Source organism: Elephantulus edwardii, unplaced genomic scaffold (assembly GCF_000299155.1).
Source record: "Elephantulus edwardii isolate Elephantulus edwardi_28Jun2011 unplaced genomic scaffold, EleEdw1.0 scaffold00027, whole genome shotgun sequence".
NCBI lineage: Eukaryota > Metazoa > Chordata > Mammalia > Macroscelidea > Macroscelididae > Elephantulus > Elephantulus edwardii.
In genome coordinates this window covers 812,202-833,286 of record NW_006399777.1, presented here as the reverse complement: position 1 = coordinate 833,286, position 21,085 = coordinate 812,202, and the positions used below count along the sequence as shown (strand labels likewise).

The following is a 21,085-nucleotide window of genomic DNA, read 5'->3' as shown; positions in this document are numbered from 1 at the left end:
GGTTTGAATTTGTTCTTCAGTTCCTTGAGTTTAAGAAATGCTGAACGAGTTCAGCCCTTTTGATTTTCCGACTCTAGCTCCTCACACATTTCATTGTAGTATTTTGCTTTGTCATTCCCAGCTGCCTTTTGGAATCTTTTGTTCAGCTCTTTAGTATCTTGAATTCTTCCTTGTGCTTTGGCTTCTCTATGCTCCAGTGCAATCTTCATCACTTGATGAATAGTTAAAATAAATGAATTTAACCTAACCCTTTATAGGAACATATGGCCAATAAATAATGTAAATGTTTATTACTGTTTCTGAAATATATGTAGAAAAGCAGCTGCAAGTGTGATGATTGCACTGTGGAATGTTGACAGTGGCCAGGTCTTCCTGTTAATGTTGGGAGTCGTACTGCTGACCCCCTGCCACGCAGAGGGCCTGAGGGAGAAAGACGGGCCTTCTCCTCCTGTGGCAGCCTCTAGGGAGCTCTGTGGCCTGGAGGTAAGAAGCTGTGCTGCAGTGTTAACAGGCATGCGATTTGAATCCCAGCTGCTCCGTGGGAGAAGGATGGGCAGCCTCCTCATGTATGATTTACTGCCTCGGAAACCCACTGAGGGTCAGCTAGGGGTCGGTTCCAGCTCAACAGCACACAACAACAACAGAAGGACAAGCACAAGCAGTGATGTTAAAAGCTGAGAATTTTCCTTGTGCTGCAGATGACAAGACTGTGTGTCTCCAGTGGTCCTAATCCGGCCGCACCTACAAGGAGGAAGATGGCGTGTCCTGCTGTTACTATTTACCACAGCCTCAGAGGCCGTGAGTCAGTGCTGGCGGAGAGCAGCCAGTGCGCCAGTGGCCTGCAGCGTCAGGACCGTCCTTTTGTGGAAGCCCAGCCTCCAGGCTCACGGGGTAATCCCTCGCTCATGCGCTCTTCACACTGGTGGTTGTAGGACTGCTGTGCGTCTGCTCAGTACACACTGAACTAGCAGCTCCTGTCTGGGACACGGTTTTCACAGCAGAGATGAAAGCAAGAGAGCTGACAGGGGGGAAATGGCCCATCACGTTTTACTCAGCCTTTTCATTGTTATGTGCTGTCACGTTGCCTGAGACTCATAGTGACCCTGTGCACAACAGCTCTGAAGCCTGCCCGGTCCTGAGCCAGCCTCACTGACTCTGACCACCTGCCCTCATTACCCCAGTTACTTTATCCATCCATCTCATTCGGGGTCTCCCTCTCCTGCGCTGTCCCTCCACCCTTCCAATCATGATGTCCTTCTCCAAGGGCTGATCTCTCCTGGCCAAGTGCCCAATGTATGTGAGACAGGACTTCAAAATCCTAACCTCTGAGGAGAAAATTGGTTTCACCCTCTCTAGGACAGACCTGTTTGTTTTCTTGGCAGCCTATTGTATGTTCCAGACTCTTCTCCAGCATCACAACTCAAAGGCATCAATTCGTCTTCTGTCATCCTTAGTCAATGCCCAGCTCTCTGATACATACCAAGTAATTGCAAAGACCACGGACTGGATCAGTTGTACCTTAGTCTCTAGACTGACATCGTTCCTTCCCAGTAATCTGGAAAGGTCCCTGACAGCAGATTTTCTTAATGCAGTTCACCTTTTCATTTCCTGACTGCTGGTGCCGAGAGTGTTGATTGTGGAGCTGAGCAAGCTGTAACTGTTAACAACCTCAGTTTCTTTTCCATCCATTATGGTGCTGTCAGTTGGCCTGGTGGTGAGAATCTTTGTCTTCTTGATGTTGAGCTTCAATCCATAGTGAAGACTACAGTCCTTGACCTTCTGCAGCAAGTGCTTCAAGTCTGCCTCAGTTTCAGCGAGCAACGCTGTGTCGTCTGCATAGTGCAGGTTGTTGATGAGTCTTCCTCTGATCCTGTTGCCATATTCCTCCTGATAGAGCCCAGGATCCCAAATGATCTGTCTGCATATAGATTGAAAAGGACTGGAGACAGAATGCATCCCTGACATTCTCCCTTCTTGATTTTGAACCATGCAGCGTTTTCTTGCTTCTGAGGACTGCTTCCTGGTCCAAGTATAGGTTTTGGATAAGCACCATCAAGTGTTCTGGGATTCCCATTCTCTTCAAGGTTAACCACAGTTTGTTGTGATCCACACAGTCAAATGCCTTTGCATAATCAGTGAAACACAGATAGACATTCTTCTGTTACTCGCTGCTCTCAACCAGATGCCCTGAGACGGGGACTCAGCGCATGTTCCATCCTTGTAGATTTCTGTCTTTGTTGTTGTGTGTTAGGTGCCATCGAGTTGACTGGGACTCACGGCAACCCAATGAACAAGGTTCAGATATGGAGCCTTGCTTGGCCCTGCACGTCCTCACCGCCTGTGATACGCTCTTCAGCCCGTAGTTACTGCTGTGTCGGTCCGTCTGGTTGAGAGGCTTCCTCTCTTCCTCAGACCCTCCTCCTTTCCCAGCAGGATGTCCTTTCCCAAGGACTGGTCCCTCCGGACGACACACACACAGTGTGTGATAGTTTCACCGTCCTTGCCTCCCAGGGGCTCTTCCCTCCAGGACACGTGTGATTTTGACAGACCCTGCGTTTGGTCCTCTTCTCCAACGTTACAGTTCCAGAGGAGCAGCTCTTCAGTCTTCTCCGTCATTGTCCAGCCTTCAGTCAAAATGACCACGACTGGGACCAGGCACATCTTAGTCTTTAGGCTGGCATCCTTGCTCTTTAGCACTTTGGAGAGGCCTTTGACAGAGCAGATGGCCCCAGTGCAACATGGCTTTCAGTTTCTTGATTGCTGTCACCACGGGTGTTGATTGTGCAGACAGGTAAACTGAAAGCATTGACGACTTCAGTCTTTCCCCTGTCTCTCACGATAGCCCAATGGTCCGGGGGGAGGATTTTTGTTTTCTTGATGTTAGGATGTAATCCATATGGAAGCCTTATGGTCTTTGATCTTCTGTCATGGATTACCTACATTCATCTCTGATAGATTCAGAGTTGTTTTCAGGATTTTTTAAAAAATATGTATTTTACATTGTTTTAATTTTTTAGCATTTTCCTGTACAACTTGAGGAGATAGGAATTTTGGTGTGTTATTTGTATTGTTTGTTCAGAAAATTTTGTTTCTTGGTCAAAAGCTTTCAAATTGTATTGTTTTCCATAATCTCAGAATTAAAAGTGTTAGAGCTCATACAGTCCATAAGCCTGACTTATAGTAAGATGCGTCACATTTTATGTTCTTAAGTGTCACCATCAACATTATTTCTACATAGACACTTGACATTTGGGTAAGAGTGGATGATACGGTTTGATGAGAACTGGAAGCAGCTGTGTGTGCTGCGTGTGTCATGCCGCAGAACTGTGATAAGCCCTCACACTGGTGTAGTTAGAAGCACAGTGCCCCTTTTCAAACTCCGTGTTTCCTTCCCTTTGAAGCCCTATTACGCATCTATTTTCCCAGAGAAACTAAGAAACACTATGACTTTGTAAGTCCTAAACATTAGGAGATAGGAAGAGAGGCATGACAGTGCATATTTATGTGGACGTTACTGTACATAGAATCACACGTGTCACGCCAGCCCCTCGCTTAGTGACATGGCGAGGTCACAGAGATCAGATCACTATGGGAAAATTGGTGCTGTTTGAGAGCCAGGTCCCGCCCTGGGTTTGGTCCCGGTGCCCTTAACCCTATCAGTCATGCTCTTTGGATGCCCCAAGTGCATCTTGAAATGCCCACCCCGGATCCTCCACCAGCGCAGACCCGAGAAACGTGAGCTGACACGGCTGCCTGTGCAGGCTTGCTCCTTCCCAGTCTCCTCCTCGCCCCTCTGCTCCCCTCACTCCTTTGCCTCAACTTCTTGTCAGTGTGTAAAACAATGGATGGTAGCTGTGGGGGTTGCTCTTTGACCTGTCGTCCACATTTATATCATGACATAGTACGTGAGGAGTTGGTTTATGCTTGGGTTTAAAATGCTCATATTTTGCATGAAAATGTAGATCTATTTAATTAGTTGGGTTTTTGTGGTTTTTTTTTCCCCTTTTGCAGGCGACTGCTCCATCGAGACTTAAAATCAAAGAATATATTTCTGAAAAATAACCTGATTAAAATTGGTAAGTTTTGGCTGTCCCCTTCCCCTGTGATCTGTTGCATCCACATTGAAGAGTGTCTTCTAAGTGTTACCAACATGTCAAGTTGAAGTAGACGGCACCTAGATGAACTTGAGTACTTGATTTCACCTTGTCAGGTGTTTGTTCTTACAAGGTTAAGTCTAATTAAAAACCTAGCTACTTTGTACCTGATTATCTGGTGTAAATCGAGGGAGAAAAGTCAAGCCTGAAACCCCCCCTCCCCAATTCCTTTGTTCCTGATTATCTGGTATAAACTGAGGGAGAACACAGCTGCTGTACATTGGGTGGGTTTGAGGTGAACTTACCCGTTCAGCACATTTTTAATTGGTTTTCATTCAATCGTTCATGCACATTTTTGTTTTATGACATCATTCACAGTTGATCAGTGCTATTGATTGTACCATCTGGTCAAATCCTGGCTGTCCCCCTTTCCTTCCTCCCTCCCCTCGTCTGCTCCTCCTTCCTCCCTCCCTCCCATCCCTGTCGACTCTCCAGGATTCTGTCTGTGTGTCAGACACACTTTCTTTAGCTTCCCCGCGCCCAGTCAGTCTAGCAGGCGTCTGTGTTTCAGACTGTTCTTAACAGTCTGCCACATGTCTGCTCACCGTTCATTCCACATTGCACTCAACAGCATTTCTGACTTTCCACTTGTGTGCTGAGGCCTCTTCAGATGGCCGGGCTGGTTACTGGCCTCCCTCGTTGCCGTGGGCTTCTTGCTTCTCTTGTCACAGCCTCAGGCAGTTCGCACATAGCCCTGATGGTGGAGCAGGTCCTGTGGGTCAGAGATGTTCACGGGAGCAGGTGATTCAAGTGTCCCCTGCAGAGCACCGGTGGGTTCACACGTCCCCTGCCGGGTGGGCTGACATGTGCCCCGCCAGGTGGGTTCACGTGTCCCCCGCAGAGCATCGGGTGGGTTCACGTGTCCCCCTGCTGGGTGGGCTGACATGTGCCCCGCCAGGTGGGTTCACGTGTCCCCAACAGAGCATCGGGTGGGTTCACGTGTCCCCCGCAGAGCGCCAGTGGGTTCACGTGTCCCCCGCTGGGTGGGCTGACGTGTGCCCCGCCAGGTGGGTTCACGTGTCCCCCTGCTGGGTGGGCTGACGTGTGCCCTGCCAGGTGGGCTCACGTGTCCCCTGCAGAGCATCGGGTGGGTTCCGACAGGCCACCAGGCTCTCAGCAGCTGAGCGCCTTACTGCTGCACCACCAGGCCCCTCACAGTCGTCCCTGATGCCAGCGCGGCTCTGCTTTCGAGCTGTAACCCCAGTCATCACACTGTCACTAGCCGGATTCATCTTCACGTAAGATGGTCTCAGGCGGTTAAGGCAAGAAACGGTACATGACTGGACATGAGGAGGGAGGCTGGTGGGGCTCCATTTCCACAGCTGTGTTCTTGACATCTCAGGCATTTTCTTTTTAAAGCTTTGTTGTAACTGAGAACAATCTCCTCTAAGCACAGCCACACTGCTCGAGTCAGTCTTTCCAAATCGTTCTGTGTGCTGTTACTACTCTGCGTGGAAGTGGCTTTTGGTCTGGCCTTCTCGTAGACCTCCATCATTCCGACGATTGCCCCCTAACTCACTTGCCTGCCTCACAGCCCTCCTCACCCTCCACGTCTGTAGCGTCCAAGGCGTGGATCGCCGTTGTGTAGTTTATAGTCTTTGTCCCTTGTTTTCCTGAGAAAGGGTGTGACTCGTGATGTATCTAGGAGGCTCGGTTCGATGCTCACTCGTGCCCAGCGCTTGCTGCTGCTGCTGCCAGGTTCTCAAATACGTGAATCATTCTTTGCAGGGGATTTTGGAGTTTCTCGACTTCTCATGGGATCCTGTGACCTGGCCACCACCTTGGCGGGCACGCCTCACTACATGAGTCCCGAGGTGCTGAAGCATCAAGGCTACGACACCAAGTCGGACATCTGGTGAGTGGACGCCTGGCCTTGAGGGCACCTCGGCCACTGCCCGCCGGCCCGCCGTGTTTGGGTGGGTTTCATGGTCACTCACTCCATCCACTCACCTGACCGCTTTCACATGGCGTCATCACGTGGCCAGGACAAAAGGGCTTTTGGATTTGAAATGTCATAATATTCCATTAACTTAATTGTTTGCTTAATTCTCTTTATTCATAGATTAAGTAGCTGACTGGACTCCTTTTCCTGAGCCAGAGGGAAGATTCTTAATGTATTGTATTAGGCTTAAATTTTAATATATTCTGCTAGCTTATTAAATAGGACATTTGTAACTCTTAATATTGCCCTTGGCGGAGAATCTATGCCTTTGGGTTGTGGTGCTAGAGAAGATTTGTGAATATTCCATGAACTGTCAAAGAACAGACAAGTCTGTCTGGGAGGACGTGGAACCAGGGTGCCCCCTGGAGGTGAGGGTGGGGAAACTTTGTCTCACCCGCTTGGGCATGTTGTCAGGAGGGGTCAGTGCTGGACGAAGACATCATGCTTCAAAAGACACAAGTTCAGAGAAGGTTCCTTTACAAGGTGGATATAAGTGACCGTAACAGTGGCCTCGAGAACATCTGAGGTAGTGGAAGGTAGTGGAGATGGCGCAGGACAGGGCCCCGTTCACATCAGTTCGTGGGGCCGCTGGGCGTCTAGTCACTCGAGGGACCGAACGACAGACAGCTGTACAGCGCTTTCTTCTCTCCCGCTGCGGAAATGCACAGCTTTGGTTTCTTTTTTTATTCTTGTGTCATTTAGGGATTTTTATTCATGATGTTGACATTAGGGATACACTTAACTTTTTTGAAACACTGAGTTTTCAGTGATGCGTGCATCTCAGAGTTCTCAGCTGCTCCGATCTCATACACAAAAGGCCTTTCTCCTTCATTTTCACAGACGCTGTCTAGGGGCCTTGTGAAAAGTTGTATTCACTGTCTTCTGTTGTGAACAGTTAGATCCCATTTGGAGATTTCCTTTCTTTTGAAGAGGGATCTTTTATAATTTCAGCTTATTAGAGTTGAAAGGACCAGCTGGGAACCATTTTAATTAGCTAAGTAATTATTGTATGCAAATCAAGGTAAGTAGTTCTGAGCTTTGAAAGACAAGCGATGTGGCAGCTGCAGTCTCTCCTTCCTTTTGAAGGGGGTAAAGTGAAAGCCCTCTTTACCTCTGAGTGGTGGTGTTGGTGTGTCACCCATGGACTACTGATGGCCCCGTGAACAGGGCTCTGAACCTGTCCTGTGCCAGCCTCCCCATCCCTCCCCCCATTACTGCACTCCTGCTGTCCGTCCATCTCGTCGGGGAACTTCCTCTCCCTCACTGACCCTTCATCTTTCCCAGCTCGATGTCCTTCTCCAGGGAATGCTCCTCCTAAACTCATGCCCAGAAGTTATGACACAAAGTTTCCCCATCCTTGCTTCCAAGGAGCATTTCAGTTTCACTCTCTCTAAGATAGACATGTTTGTTCTTTTGGAAATCCGTAGTATGTTTGTTCAGTACTCTTCTCCAGTACCACAATTCAAAAGCATCAGTTCTTGTTCTATCATTTTTAGTCATTGTCCAGCTTTGAGATATATAGCAAGCAATTGAGAAGATCATGGTTTGGGTCAGGCACACCTTAGTCTTTAAGTGGACATAATTGCTCTTTAGTATGCTGTAGAGAGGTCCCTGATAGCAGATTTTCCCAGTGGGATATGCGCTTTGGTTTCCAGCTTGTTGGTACCAAGGATGTTGACTGTGGATCCAAGCAAGATGAAATCACTGACAACTTCAAACTCCTCTCCATCTATGCTGATGCAATCTGCTGGCCCAGTGGTAAACAGAGCGTGTGAACTGGAATTACCCCAAGAGTGATGATCCTTGTTCTTACTCAGATGTTTCCCAAGTGAGGGACATGTGTCCAGCTTAGACCTGTTCCCAGCAGCTCCTCGTCTGCTTTGTCCTTTGAGTTCACTGTCCGTTACTCACGTGTGGCTTCTTCACGGGGCTTCGGAAGCCAGGAGACATCCAGTGTCCCTGTCACCCCCCCCCCCATCACATCTCTTTCCGAACCTCCCAAAACAAACTATAAACAAAATCGTGGCTATGAGCCCAGAGGGGCAAGCTGCTTCACTGGCTGTCTCCTTTGTGCCCTGGACCGTGCAATACCCCTGAGGTTCCAGGAGCTAAGCGGGGCCTTCCCAAGCTGTCCCTTGGGGAAATCTTGCCTTTCCTCACACCTTTCTCTGCTTTGAGAAGATCGAGATTGAGTTTCCCATTGACTTTTGGTTGCACTCCTACTTCTCTCTTCACATTCCACGTTATTATTAATTTTTATTGTTATTATGAACATGTATAATAGCCATATTTTAAGATTGCGTGATTCCCAGGAGGCATTCCATTGTGTCACTTGAGTAAGAGTAATTGAGTAAGCCCACTACTTACATTTCTGGATTACGTTTAGCAAAAAACGAGGACACTTTTGACAGGCATCTGTGCTTGCCGCATAAGATGGGAAACTGAGGCAGAGAAAAGCAGAATCTTCTTCTTTGCTGTAATTGGATTTTCCCTTCTTTTAAATAATTACCACTAGTGTGTAAAGGCATTTGACTGTGTGGATCACAAGAAATGGTGTCTAACTCGGAGAAGAATGGGTATCCCAGAACACTTAATTGTGCTTATGCGAAGCCTATTCTTGGATCAGGAGGCAGTCATCAGAACAGAGCAAGGGAACACTGCATAGTTCAAAATCAGGAAAGGTGTCCACCAGGGATGCATCCTGTCCCCATACCTTTTTAATCTATATGCAAAACAGATCATCCAGGAGGCTGGGCTCTATGAGGAGGAATGTGGCATTAGGATTGGAGGTAGATTTATCAACAACCTGCCTTATGCAGTTGACACAACCTTGCTTGCCAAAACTAAGGAGGGCCTGAGGCATTTTCTGCAGAAGTTCAAGGACTGCATCCCTCAATATAGATTGAAGCTCAATGTCAAGAAAACAAAGATTCTCACCACAGGACAAATTGGCAGCATCATGATAGATGCAATGAAGAGATTGTGCACAGCTTTAGTTTGCTTGGCTCTACAATCAACATTCTTGGTACCATCAACCAGGACATCAAAAGATGAATTGCATTGGGAAAATCTACCTCTCCAGAGCACTGAAGAAAAACAATGCCAATCTTGAGACCAAGGTGCACCTGATCCAGGCCATGGTCTTGTCAATCACTTGTTATGCATCAGAGAGCTGGACAATGACTACAGAGGATAGCAGGAGAGTTGATGCTTTTGTGGTGCTGGAGAAGAGTATTGAATGTACCCTGGACTGACAGGAGAACGAGCAGTTTTGTCGTGGAGAGGTAAAACCAGACTTCTCCTTGGAGGCAAGGATTCTGAAGTTCGTCTGACGTACTTTGCCGTGTTGCAAGGAGGAACCAGTCCTTTGGACATCATTCTTGGAAAGGTGGAGGGACAGTACAAGAAGGGAGACCCTTCTTGTAAGATGGATTGACTCAGTGACCGGGGTGGTGGGGGTAGGATGTCAGAGATGATGAACTTGGCTCAGGACAGAGTAGGGTTCAGAGCTGTTATACACAGGTCTCATAGCTATGAGTCACAAGCGACTTGATGGCACAACAACACTGTGTAAACAATTACAAAAAAGCAGACAACCTTTGAAACCTTTAGGGTTTCAGAAATGGTGTCATACTCAGGCAAAACAGAAAATAACCCAAACTTCCCAAGTGTAACTCGAGGAGGACTTGAATCGATTTCCCTGAACGTTGAGTTAGCCCTCTTTGCAGAGATTATTAACTATTCTGCAGTGAAAGCTGAGAATTCATCATCATTCTGACCCCAAATAACCACTTTGTTATGAAGTTGGTAATTACTTAGCTGTATCAGAATAAAAATGGGCTTATCTAGTAATGAAATTTTATCACTAAGTTTAAAGTGGAAAGAACAATGGAGAACTATTAATTATAGTGGCAGATATCTAAGTGTGATGAATCATCTTTGGGAGAAACCTCTAGAAAATTTAAATTGAATGGGGTTAAGGACCCCACTCAGATCCTGGTGTTGCTTTTGTTTAAGTTGAAATGTTTTCTGAATCTTAGAAAGACTTACGAACAAGTGACAGGTATTTTTCTTGAGAACAAATGGCTGACCAAAGCCTCTACCTAATGCTTGAAGAAGCATTAATCCTAAGCGTACTTTCATACGTGACAACAACATGTATAGACCTATGCTCCAGCTCCAGCTTGTTAAAGTTTATTAATTCATTTATTTACAGTCACAAGTATAAGAAGCCTTTCTCTTAAAAATTAGTCCAGTCCCAGAAGTCCTTCAAGGTTATTTGGAAAACGAGGATGAGTTTTTTAATGCTTAGCTGTGGAAGAAAGAAGTTACAGCGAGCTGGTGAGAGCAAGAGGAAGTTTGCCAAACCGTACTTGTTCTAAAATGTTAAGAATCTCCTCTAAAATTTGGTAATACGTTGGGCAACTATATTCAGAAGAGTGGGTTTGCTTTTAGTTTTAAGTGTTTTTTAAAGTCAGTTTCTCCGTTCCACTAGCCCCATTTCCGTATTTACATGTGGGCAGTGGTACAAAGCATGGGCACAGGTGCTAACGTGAGACCTAGACGTAGACCCAGAGGCTGTTGTGTGAACAGACCAAGGGAACACTGCACGGTTTAAAATTAGGAAAGGTGTGCGTCAGCATTATGTCCTCTCCTTACCTATTCAGTCTGTACAATGACCATGTCATTTGAGAAGCTGGACTCGATGAAGAGTGTGGCATCAAGATCACAGGAAGCCTCACAAATAACCTGTTACGCAGATGACACCCACCTCTCACAGCATGGTGTGCTTTATATTTTATTATTTTTTCTGATCTTATTTCTGTAGGTTCATCTTCGTAACGTTGAAAAGAGGTGGTACTAGTGGATGGTCTCACTCTTAATATGAGATGAGAAAAGCCTAGACTGTTAATAATTTATCAATAAAAATCTTTTTGCTCTTCATGTGCAGTTTTAAAAATAGCATATTAAGGAAGGCCCCTCCATCCCCCGTAGGTTGAGATCTCTTCAGTACAAATGGGTATTTAATTTTAGCAAAACCTTATTCCTTTTTGAAAATGACAGCATGAGTCTTCTTTTTTACTTTAAATGTTAAATCATGAAGTATGACCAGGATGCCCCTGAGAGGCAAAGGTGGTGGCAAATAACATCACACACGTGGACATGTCCTCAGAAGAGGCCAATCCTTGGGCAAGGACATCCTACTGGGAAAGGTGGCGGGTCGGAGACAGGGAGGAAGACCCTCAACACGGTGGGTTGACACAGCGAGCGTGGGTGGCTCCAGCAGCGCGTGCCGGACATGGCAGGGTTCAGAGCACTGTTCACTGGGTCACTGTGAGTTCTGGTCACCTTGAGGGCACGTGACAACACAAGGTTCTTGAAAGAAAATCTATGTGATCCTGATTTTATTTTGGAGATATTAATAAATTTTATGTTATGTGTGTGCTTGTATTTATTTATATTTTTAAATAGGAGTCCATGAAGAGCTGGACTGTAGTTTTGTTTTTTATGTAATGTCTTGATTATAATTTAATATCAAGGTTATGTTTTAAAAAGAATGACTTTTCTTTGTTTAATAGCTGTAAGGGTTTCCATTTCTTCTTATGTCTGTTTGGCAAGCTGTATTTATAAAGATGTGGGTTGTGAAAGTTATTAGAATGATAATGTTGATTGGAAAATGTGTAAATTGACTACACTGAACTTCTTAAATGTAGAGGGAACAAGTGCCTGCCGGTTTTATCCTGGTGGGAGAAGCCTTTCCTACCAGCACTGATTTGGAAGCAGGAGAGGCATCCACTTCCTAAACCACATGCCTCTGGAAGCTCTATGAACTTCGATAAATGACGATAGATATCGACAGGCTTCAGCCTTTTGTTCCTGGGGTCGCTATGAGTCGGGCTCAGCTCGATGACAGTCAACAACAACGGTGTCACCTTAATACTTTTTAGTACATTATAGGTGACTTGGGAGTTCAGCGGCTTCAACTAGTTGAAACAAGCTGCTCTGAATGAGAGAGGTGGGTGTACGGGCTCCTCTGCAAACTAAACGCAGCCCAACCCACTGCTGTGGGGTGAGTTCCAACCCACGGCAACCTCTGTCAGGTTCCTGGGAGGAAACTGCCCATCTTCCTCTGTCAGAGCAGGTGGTGGATTTTAATCATCAGACTTTGCGTTACTGACCGTCCGGGCAGCCCTGCGTGCCGTGGACTCTGTTCTGTAAGCGTCACTACGAATCAGAATTTGCTCCATGACACTTTTGTCCAATTTTCTAGTCTGAGTATTTTTTACCCCCTTCAAATTGTCTTGCCAGTTGTTAAGTGCCATTGAGTCAGTTCTCAGAATGACCCCATCGGACAGGGACCTCCTCACAACATTTCCTTGGCTGCAGTCGATATGGGAGCAGGTCCCACGGCTCTTGTCTGGTGGAGCCACTGGGCGGGTTCAAACCGCCAGTCTGGAGTTTAGCCGGACCTTGGCCATTGTGTCACTGGAGTGCCTTTGGCTTTCTCCACATTTATGAAATGTATCAATATTTACTGATCTAAAGCCCTGTGTTTAAGTCTACCTAATTCAGTTCTGCCTTTTCCTTTCCTTCCCTATGCTTTCTTTGGCTTGGTTTGGGGTTTTGTTTGCTTTCTGAGGAGGGTTGACTGAAGTTTAGCCTTTTTTATTTTCTGACACACATTTAATACTATCAGTTTTTCTCTGTGGATTGCTTTACTGTCTTTCATAAATGCAGTGAGTTTGTGTTTTGCTTTTTAGTAATGAATTTTTATTCATCTTTTTTGGAATCCCATGAAAAACTGTTAATACTGTTTTTAGGGTTGGTTTACAGGCCATGGACTTTGCAGTCACTTGCTGTGCATCAGAGAGCTGGACAGTAACCAGGGATGATAGAAGGAGAGTTGATGCCTTTGAGCTGTGATGCTGGAGAACAAACAAGTTCACCCTGGAGAGGTTGAAATTCGGCTGCTCCTTAGAGGCAAGGATTCTGAAGCTCCATCTGACATACTTTGGACATGTTGTAAGGAGGGACCAGTGCTTGAAGAGGGACATTATGTTTCGGAGGGTAGAGGGACAGCGCAGGAGAGGAGGAACCTTGATGAGATGGATTGACTCAGTGACTGGGGTAATGGGGATAGGTATGTTGGAGACAGTAAGAGCTGTTTTACGTAGGGCTGCTGAGTTGCAGGCAGCTCGACAACACATAACAACAACTCACTTATAGAGATAAATTTTCCCTGTTCAGTACACTTCATTCCTTGTTTCTGTCTAGTATCTATTTCCCTCTGCTTGGAGAACTCCATTTTTAAAATTTCTTTTAGTGTCTTCTTGGCAGAAATGAGTTCTCTTGGGTTTTGTGAATCTGAAAGTATCTTGATCTGAAGTATCGATGTTCCTGGGTATAGAATTCAAAGTGTTTCCTGTTATGCTGGATACCAGTAAGAACGCTCACAGATGCATCCAATTTATTGAACCTCAATTTCTAATAATCCCAGTGTGTGTATTGGTTTTGCCTTTCTGACTAATATTCTCTCACTACTCTTAATGTTCTCTTCATTTCTAGCATGAGGTGATGGACACAGTTCAGTATTCAGACGGAAGAAAGATCAGTACCTTAACGTAAGAGTAGCTTCTGTCGGTTACTGCCTGGTATCTGTTGTTAGCTATCACGTTATCCCCAGCTCACAGGGACCCCATGATCAGAGACCCTGTGAGCAGCACGGAGAACTGCACCCTGTTTTGCATCAGCCTCACGATCTCCAGCAGGTTCACGCCAGTCACTGCAGTCGCTGTGTGAAATCCATGCCTGATCTTGGCCGCGTCTCTGACTCACTGAAATAGCTCCTCACTGACCACTTGCTGACAGTGATATATTGTCTCTTGACTACTCTGAGAAGAACGGAAATCCCAGAACACTTGATTGTGCCAATGTGAAACCCATACTTGGACCAGGAGGCAGTTGTCAGAACAGAGCAGGGAAACACTGCATGGTTCAAAATTGGGAAGAACAGATGCCAGGAATATGTCCTGTCTCCATACCTTTCCAAAGAACAGATTATCCAGGAGACTGGGCTCTCTGAGGAGGAATGTGGCATCAGGATTGGAGGTAGACTCATCAACAATCTGTTATGCAGATGACACAACCCTGCTTGCTGAAACTGAGGAGGATGTGAAGCACTTGCTCCAGAAGGTCAAGTACTGGAGCCTTCAATATGGCCTGAGGCTCAACATCAAGAAAACAAAGATTCTCACCACTGGGCCAGTTGGTAGCATCAGGATGGATGGTGAAGAGATTGAGATTGTTCACAGCTTTAGTTTGCTTGGCTCCACTGTCAACACTCTTGGCACCAGCCTTTAAATTAAAAGACATATCACAATGGGAAAGTCTGCTGTTAGGGACCTCTCCAAAGTTCTGAAGAGCAGTGGTGTCTCTCTAGAGACTAAGGTGCGCCTGATACAGGCCATGGTCTTTGCAATCACTTGTTATGCATCAGAGAGTTGGACAATGACTAGGGAGGAAAGAAGGAGAATTGATGCCTTTGAGCTGTGGTACTGGAGAAGAGTATTGAATGTACCATGGACTGCCAAGAAAACAAACAGATTCATCCTGGAGAGGGTTAAACCGGACTGCTCCTTGGAGGCAAGGATTCTGAAGCTTTGTCTGACATGCTTTGGACATGTTGTAAGGAGAGCCTGGTCCTTGGGAGGGACATCATGCTTGGGAGGGTGGAGGGACAATGCAGGAGGGGAAGACCCTCTATGAGATGGATTGATTCAGTGACTGGGTAATCGGACTGGGTGTGTTGGAGACAGTGTGATTGGCACAGGACAGAGCAGAGTTTAGGGCTGTTATACACGGGGTCCCTATGAGTCGCAGGAGACTCGATGGCACATAAGAACAATACTGGAAAGTTCTGGTCACCTAGTCAGTTGCTGCCCTTGACGCAGAGCTGACTGGAGCTGGCATTCCCGTGAGCTTTCAGGGGCTGTGTATTGCACAGGAGGAGATTGTGTGTCTTTCTTCTTAGAGCAGCTTCTGGATTCCTACTACCAGAGGTGCCCCCCCACCCGCCCCCGTGAGTTAACAGCCCAGCTTCCCTGTGGAACAGGCCACCAGGGCTCCAGGAAGGTGTGATCACAGCCCTTTATCACTCGGTTATTACAGTGAGGCTATATGAGAAAGAGCTTTGAAACAAGGCAAGGTACCGACCACTGAAAGTCCTTGTTATTATCTTCTAGAAAAGAAGTATTCCCCATGGATATGTTCAGCGTTCCTTTACCAACAAAAGCACTGATAGAAACCTAGAAAGGATTAAAGTGATTGTACTTGTGTATGTGTCTGTTTATGTATACATTTCTCGTGGTCAGTTAGAATTGTAGATTGGGTTAAAAGTCCTCTCAAACACAGCTCACACAGGCTGGTCACCAGGGTGCTTTACGTCTTCCAGCTTGTGTTATGAGAACAGGAAACTTGTCAGTCACTTAACTGTAATGCCCAGATGTCAGAAGTAAAGGCAGGATGTGGAGAAAGTCCAATTACTCTTTCTCACCAGGTGCAGGCGAGAATTCCTGCTTCCTTTTCTTCATGGTGTCCTGTGCCTGAGAGGGTATAAACATGCCTGGTTCATCCAAATCAGTATGACATTGGTCTAGAATTTTAATATTCTAGTTCATACCCCAAAGGAAAACTATAAATTTTAATGTGAATTGCAGATAATTGTTTTTTCACCCAATTTTCAAATAGATTACATTTAGAAAGCTAATAAAAGGATGCCAGTTTCCTCTTCAAAATGTGTGGCCTCATGTTAGTGGCAAGCTTAGGCCGATAAATTAAAATCTTGCATTTGTAATATTACAAAGCTGCCTTGGGGTGACAAAATTTGGTTGTTTGCTAATTTTCCTCTGTAGATGTTAATTAAAAAATTCTTGGGAGAATTGATGAAATATTGATGTTGTACGTGTGGTGGTGGGGTGGGGGGTTAGGGCTGGGGGTTCAAGCCGGACACTGCTGAGTGAAGGGAAGAGGAGCCTGTGTGTCTCCTCCCGAGGCCGTCCAGCCTGGCGGCTCTCCAGGGCACTGCCCACCCTGCAGGGAGCCCGGGGTCAGCCTCAGCCCAGGGCAGCCAGGGACTGGCCATCACCTTGCTGCTGTTGACAGAAGGTGCTCCTTGAGACTCCACCTTTGAGCTTTCTTCTTTACTTTTTAATTTCGTTCTTTTAAGTAATAAATCTAACTCAGAAAGGAACAGTATGAAACTGAGTCTTTAAGCAAACAACTGAAGCGTGCAGTAGCGCCTCCCAGCCAAGGCTCAAACATCTGAAGTTCTGTGGGACGAACAAACTTAAAACAGGACCATTTTTTCCTTATGCAAATTCTCCAACTTTGTCCTTAGGTCACTGGCGTGCATTTTGTATGAGATGTGCTGCATGAATCACGCGTTCGTGGGCTCCAATTTCCTGTCTGTTGTCTTGAAAATCGTTGAAGGCGCCACGCCTTCCCTCCCCGAGAGATACCCGCGGGAGCTGAATGCCGTCCTGGGAAGGTGCAGAGAAGAAACGCGTGGACACCAGACAGGGAACCTGTGTTCAGTGTGAGCCCGTGGACAATGACGTTCTTCTTAAACTTTACAGCATGTTGAACAAGAGCCCTGCACTGAGACCATCTGCTGTGGAGATTTTAAAAGTCCCTTACATCAGTGAGCAACTGCAGGTACTTAGGATTAAGAGAATGCTGGGGGGTGCAGGTTATGGTTTCTGTGTGCATTCCTTAACCTGCAGATAGGCTATGGGAATAAGGTGCTTTATGAATCAGAAGGGAAAAGTTAGTGTGAAAAGAAACTAGGGAAATATTAGTCATGACGAGCTTTCTACACAAATAAGTATGTGAACCCTGGTTACCTGTTCTCATTTAGATGGAACTTGGGGTTGGACAGCCAGGGTGGTCTGTAGAGGCAGAGATGCTGAAACTGCATCTTACACACCCTGGGCATTTTGTCAGCAGGGTCCAGGCCTTGGAAAAAGATGTCATGCTGGGTAGAGGTGGTGGTGGTTGTGTGCTGTTGGATCAGAACCAGCCCACAGCCGAGCCTCCAGAGAGGCTTTTCAGGGCCTCCAGCGGTATTCTGAAACAGTAATTGCACAGGAAGAGAGCTATTTCCCATCTCTCTCCTGCAGAGCAGCTGATGGATTTGAACCATGTACTTTTGGACTGGCAGGGAAATTTCTTACCTGCCAGTCACTATAACGCCCTTCAGGAAACAATAGAATACATAATTAAATGAAAAAATATTCCCTATTCATGTACCAGAAGATTCAAGAGCTTGAAAATAACAGTTGTACCAAGCTCATTCCTCAAGGAGGTAGAAGAATAACAGTGAAGTATAAGGCACCATACTCCCATGTCTTAAACACTGCCACACGGTCATAGCAACAACATGATATTGGCAAACACAAAGGCCAAGGGAACAGAATCAAGAGCCCAGAAATCTACCTGTAGTCGATTGATAGTTGACATGGAAACAAAGCTCGTCAAGTGCAGAAATGACGTCTTCTTTGACAAATGGAGCTGGCAGAACTGGGCCTCTACCTACAGAAATGGAGAAAAGGATTCACATCTCATAACATAAACCCAACAATAGGCAGACAGGTGGTGGCGTTGGCAGGCAGGGCTCCTGAATGGGTGCAGGGAGGACCCCCCAGGGCTCCTGAATGGGTGCAGGGAGAAGGCCCGGCAGTGTCTGCTCACCTGGTAACTGAGCAGCCAGCAGACACAGGCCGCCATCAGTCAGACACACATGCACACACTCGCAGGCACGAGGTAATGTAAAACATCAGGAGAGGGAGGGCTCTCGGTGGGCCAGGAGGAGCCTGCGGAAACGCCCCTGAGACAGCAGGGACCAGCCAGCCACGGGAGGAACCACGCAACCGAAACACCGGGAAGGGCCAGTGCACGGACCTGGAACCTGAGCGTGTGGGACCCAGGAGGGGCCTTGTGCTGGAGTGTTCTCCCGTGGGAGGTGAGTGAGGCAGGGAGGAGGAAACTGAAGGAGAGTCAGGGTAGAGGCTGAGTTCCTGGGACTTCCCAGAAGCCAGCCCTCAGCCATCGGTCACGGGCCCTGGCTCGGTGACCCTGGGTCAGGCTGCCAAGACTGGAACCCTTGGCCACAGAAATTGCCCGCCCTCCCTCGGAGCTGCCAGTGGGTTTGAACTGCTGCACACAGCCGGCCTTCTGGTTGGCAGGACAACAAGGTGCTAGGCCACCAGCCCTCCCTGTGTGCTGGCCAGGAACCCTGAGGCCCAGGTGCTGGGCCTTGTGAAAACGCACCAGAGGGACTGTGGGCTTCCACGCTCCAGCTAGAGGGAAGCAAGGCAGTTACCCGCCCTGCATACAAAACGGAGAACACGGGGCACACAGAGGCAGGCAAGGCAGTCTGAGTCCCTTTAGGACTCTGTCTTTAAGGAACGAAAACAGATCCCAGCAATCCACTGTGAATGACAGATTGCCAGTTAGAGGACCCAGCAGGACAGAGATGAGGAAGCGGCCGAGACAGGGCTGTGCACGGACAAGGCTGGAGCCGTCTTCAAAAGCTTGGATCTGTGGCCGGGCCTCTGTTGGGATGTTTAATAACACTGAGTTAAGACATCGCGTATCCTGGCTTCTGGTTTGAATGTTGTTCCTGAGGCCGGTGCCTCTCTCCCCACCCCTGGCCTTAGACACCGAGGTCGTGTTCTCTGAGCCGGGAGAAGGCCTGCCCCCTGACTTTGTGGAAGGCACCCAGTGCACGGGGAAGCTGGACAGTTGGGAGGACATCTGACCCAGCGGGACCCTGTCATAGAAGCTGCTGTGTCACTTTATGTGACCTTTCATAAGAGGAAAGTCCTTGTCTTATTCTTAGTTTCCAGCCACCCTGCCAGTCCTGGTGAGGAGCCTTGGGGTGTCAGCCTGATGGTTCTGTTTTTCAGCGCCTGATGTGCAGATATTCAGAAATGTCCGTGGAAGACAAGAATTTGAATTGTCAGAAGGAAGCTGCTCGTGTAATTAATGCTGTGTAAGTAACTGCTTTGTTTTTAAAAATCTGTTAGCAAGCACTAAGCCGACTACAGGAAGTGTCCTGGATTCACTTTAAGCCTTGCCAAGAAATTAAGGAGCTTTAGTGACTTTAAGTACTAAAGCCCTTTGCCCCAGGAGGTAGCAAATTGAAGCTGTAAAAGTTTAAACCAACCTGCAGCGTGTGGATGTGCAGGGTCCCCCCATGGCTGCCTCTGGGGGTCGAGAGAACCGACCCTCTGAAACATGGGATCTCTGTGCTCGCGAGCCTTCCGTGTTCAGTCTAAAGAACTCTCCCACGTGCACCAGCACCTGGCAGAGCATCGTTCAAAACGGTATTGTGGAGGCCTGTGACAGCTGCAGCAAAGACATCCAGATGACCCTTCGTGAGAGATGCATCCCTTCACGTAAGAATTAGGAAGCGTGCGTGTCGTAAAGAGCCCCATTACTTCCTGGCTTGATGCCCCCGCCTTATTAAACAGGCTGCATTGTAACCTGCAGACGCACAGAGATGCTCCTTTGAGAAGCTCTGTGGACGGTAGTCCGGACTGTGCACTGCACAGCTGCAGGGCCGCACCGCCCACACAGCCCCAGTCCGTGACTTGCTGGATTTTCTCTTGAAGACAGCCAGTGAGAGTGGCAGTTGCATCCCACGAGCTGTGTAGGGTGATGGGGCAAGAACAGGAGCCCGCAGGAGGCTGATTGCCAAGACTTGAGAGCCCCCCTCTGACCCCCTTTCCAGGGGCTTCTCGAGCTTAGAAAACCAGTTCGCATCCTGGGGAGAAGTCTGACTTACCTGAAGGCCCACGCAGGGCCAGGCTCTTTAGAGGATGACTATGAATTTACACCCCCAAACTCATTGTGTTAGAAAGGTGCGGCTCGGTCCTGGCCCTCAGAAGTTCAGACAAAAGCCAGGGAGGCACCTGGGTCTCCACAGTGCAGGGCTTCCACCCAGTCACCCCTGAGTGAGGGGACTAGTCATGGTGGACAGCCCGGCTGGTGCCTCCCCCTGAGATGACACTTGCCGCAGACTCTGAGCTTTGCCACCTTGTGTATAAATTACATGTGTCTCTTTTACACTAATCACGGCCTACGAATTAGAGGAAAGCGCCTCTTCTCTGAGCTTGCTTATGGCGAGAGTGGCTGCTGGTTACCCTTAACGTTGGACCGATGACTGTCCCCCAGCAGTCACTGAGGTGTGTCGCTGTCAGGCTGCGGTCTGAATTCTGGCCATGGTGCTGTGACACTCATCTTGCCCTCCTCATACCCTACTATGGAAGAAAAGAAAACGATTCCCAGAAAGTAGTCCAGGGTCTCTAGGCTTCTGGAAGAAAGAGGTTACATGAATCAGTTAAATGGAGAGCGAGTCCTTGACACCTCCCTTCTCTGCACTCCTTCGTTCTGTGTCCAAGCGCTGGAGAAGACGGCTCACCAGAGAAATGGTGGGTCTCCTCTCTCCACGCCCCTGTGCGTGCCCTTTACTGTGTCAGAGGCATGACCCCTGCCTCCCACGAGCTGCCCTTTGTCTTCCTGGCGACAGTAAGGTCATGTCCCATCATGCCCACGTCCACTTCTGCAGAAGGCCCCACTAATGAGCCCACCGTCCTGTGGGAAATCTGTCCATGAAGGCTGGGCCTGCCTGTCACCTTGATGACCACAGGGTTGGGTGAGAGACTTGTTGGGACAAGCAGACACTGTGGCTTGTTTTCCTCCCAGAGCCCCGGCCAACTGTAAGCTGGCCATTAAGCTTTGATAACCTGGAGAGCGGACCTGTGAAGTTCTAGGTGGGGCCCTGGGGGGAGCAATTAATATTAGACAGATCTCAGGCTCAGCCTTCGGGACCGAATTCAGCCGGACAGGACGTGTACCTCCTGACCTGAAAATACACAGCCCATTGCCGCAGGGTACATTGTAAGGTCAGCTTCCAATTACCTACTTT

General features: G+C 47.6%; 1 protein-coding gene across 1 annotated transcript in view; it reads left to right on the top strand.

Moving 5' to 3' along the window:
• The window catches only part of NEK11 (NIMA-related kinase 11), a 189,685-nt gene that overhangs the window by 55,767 nt on the left and 112,833 nt on the right, over window positions 1–21,085 (top strand). The window contains exons 4-8 of the mRNA XM_006883396.1: window positions 4,012–4,076; window positions 5,883–6,009; window positions 16,493–16,642; window positions 16,731–16,809; window positions 19,062–19,147. Coding sequence (XP_006883458.1) covers window positions 4,012–4,076; window positions 5,883–6,009; window positions 16,493–16,642; window positions 16,731–16,809; window positions 19,062–19,147 — 507 coding nt within the window. The remainder of the gene's footprint in view (window positions 1–4,011; window positions 4,077–5,882; window positions 6,010–16,492; window positions 16,643–16,730; window positions 16,810–19,061; window positions 19,148–21,085) is intronic.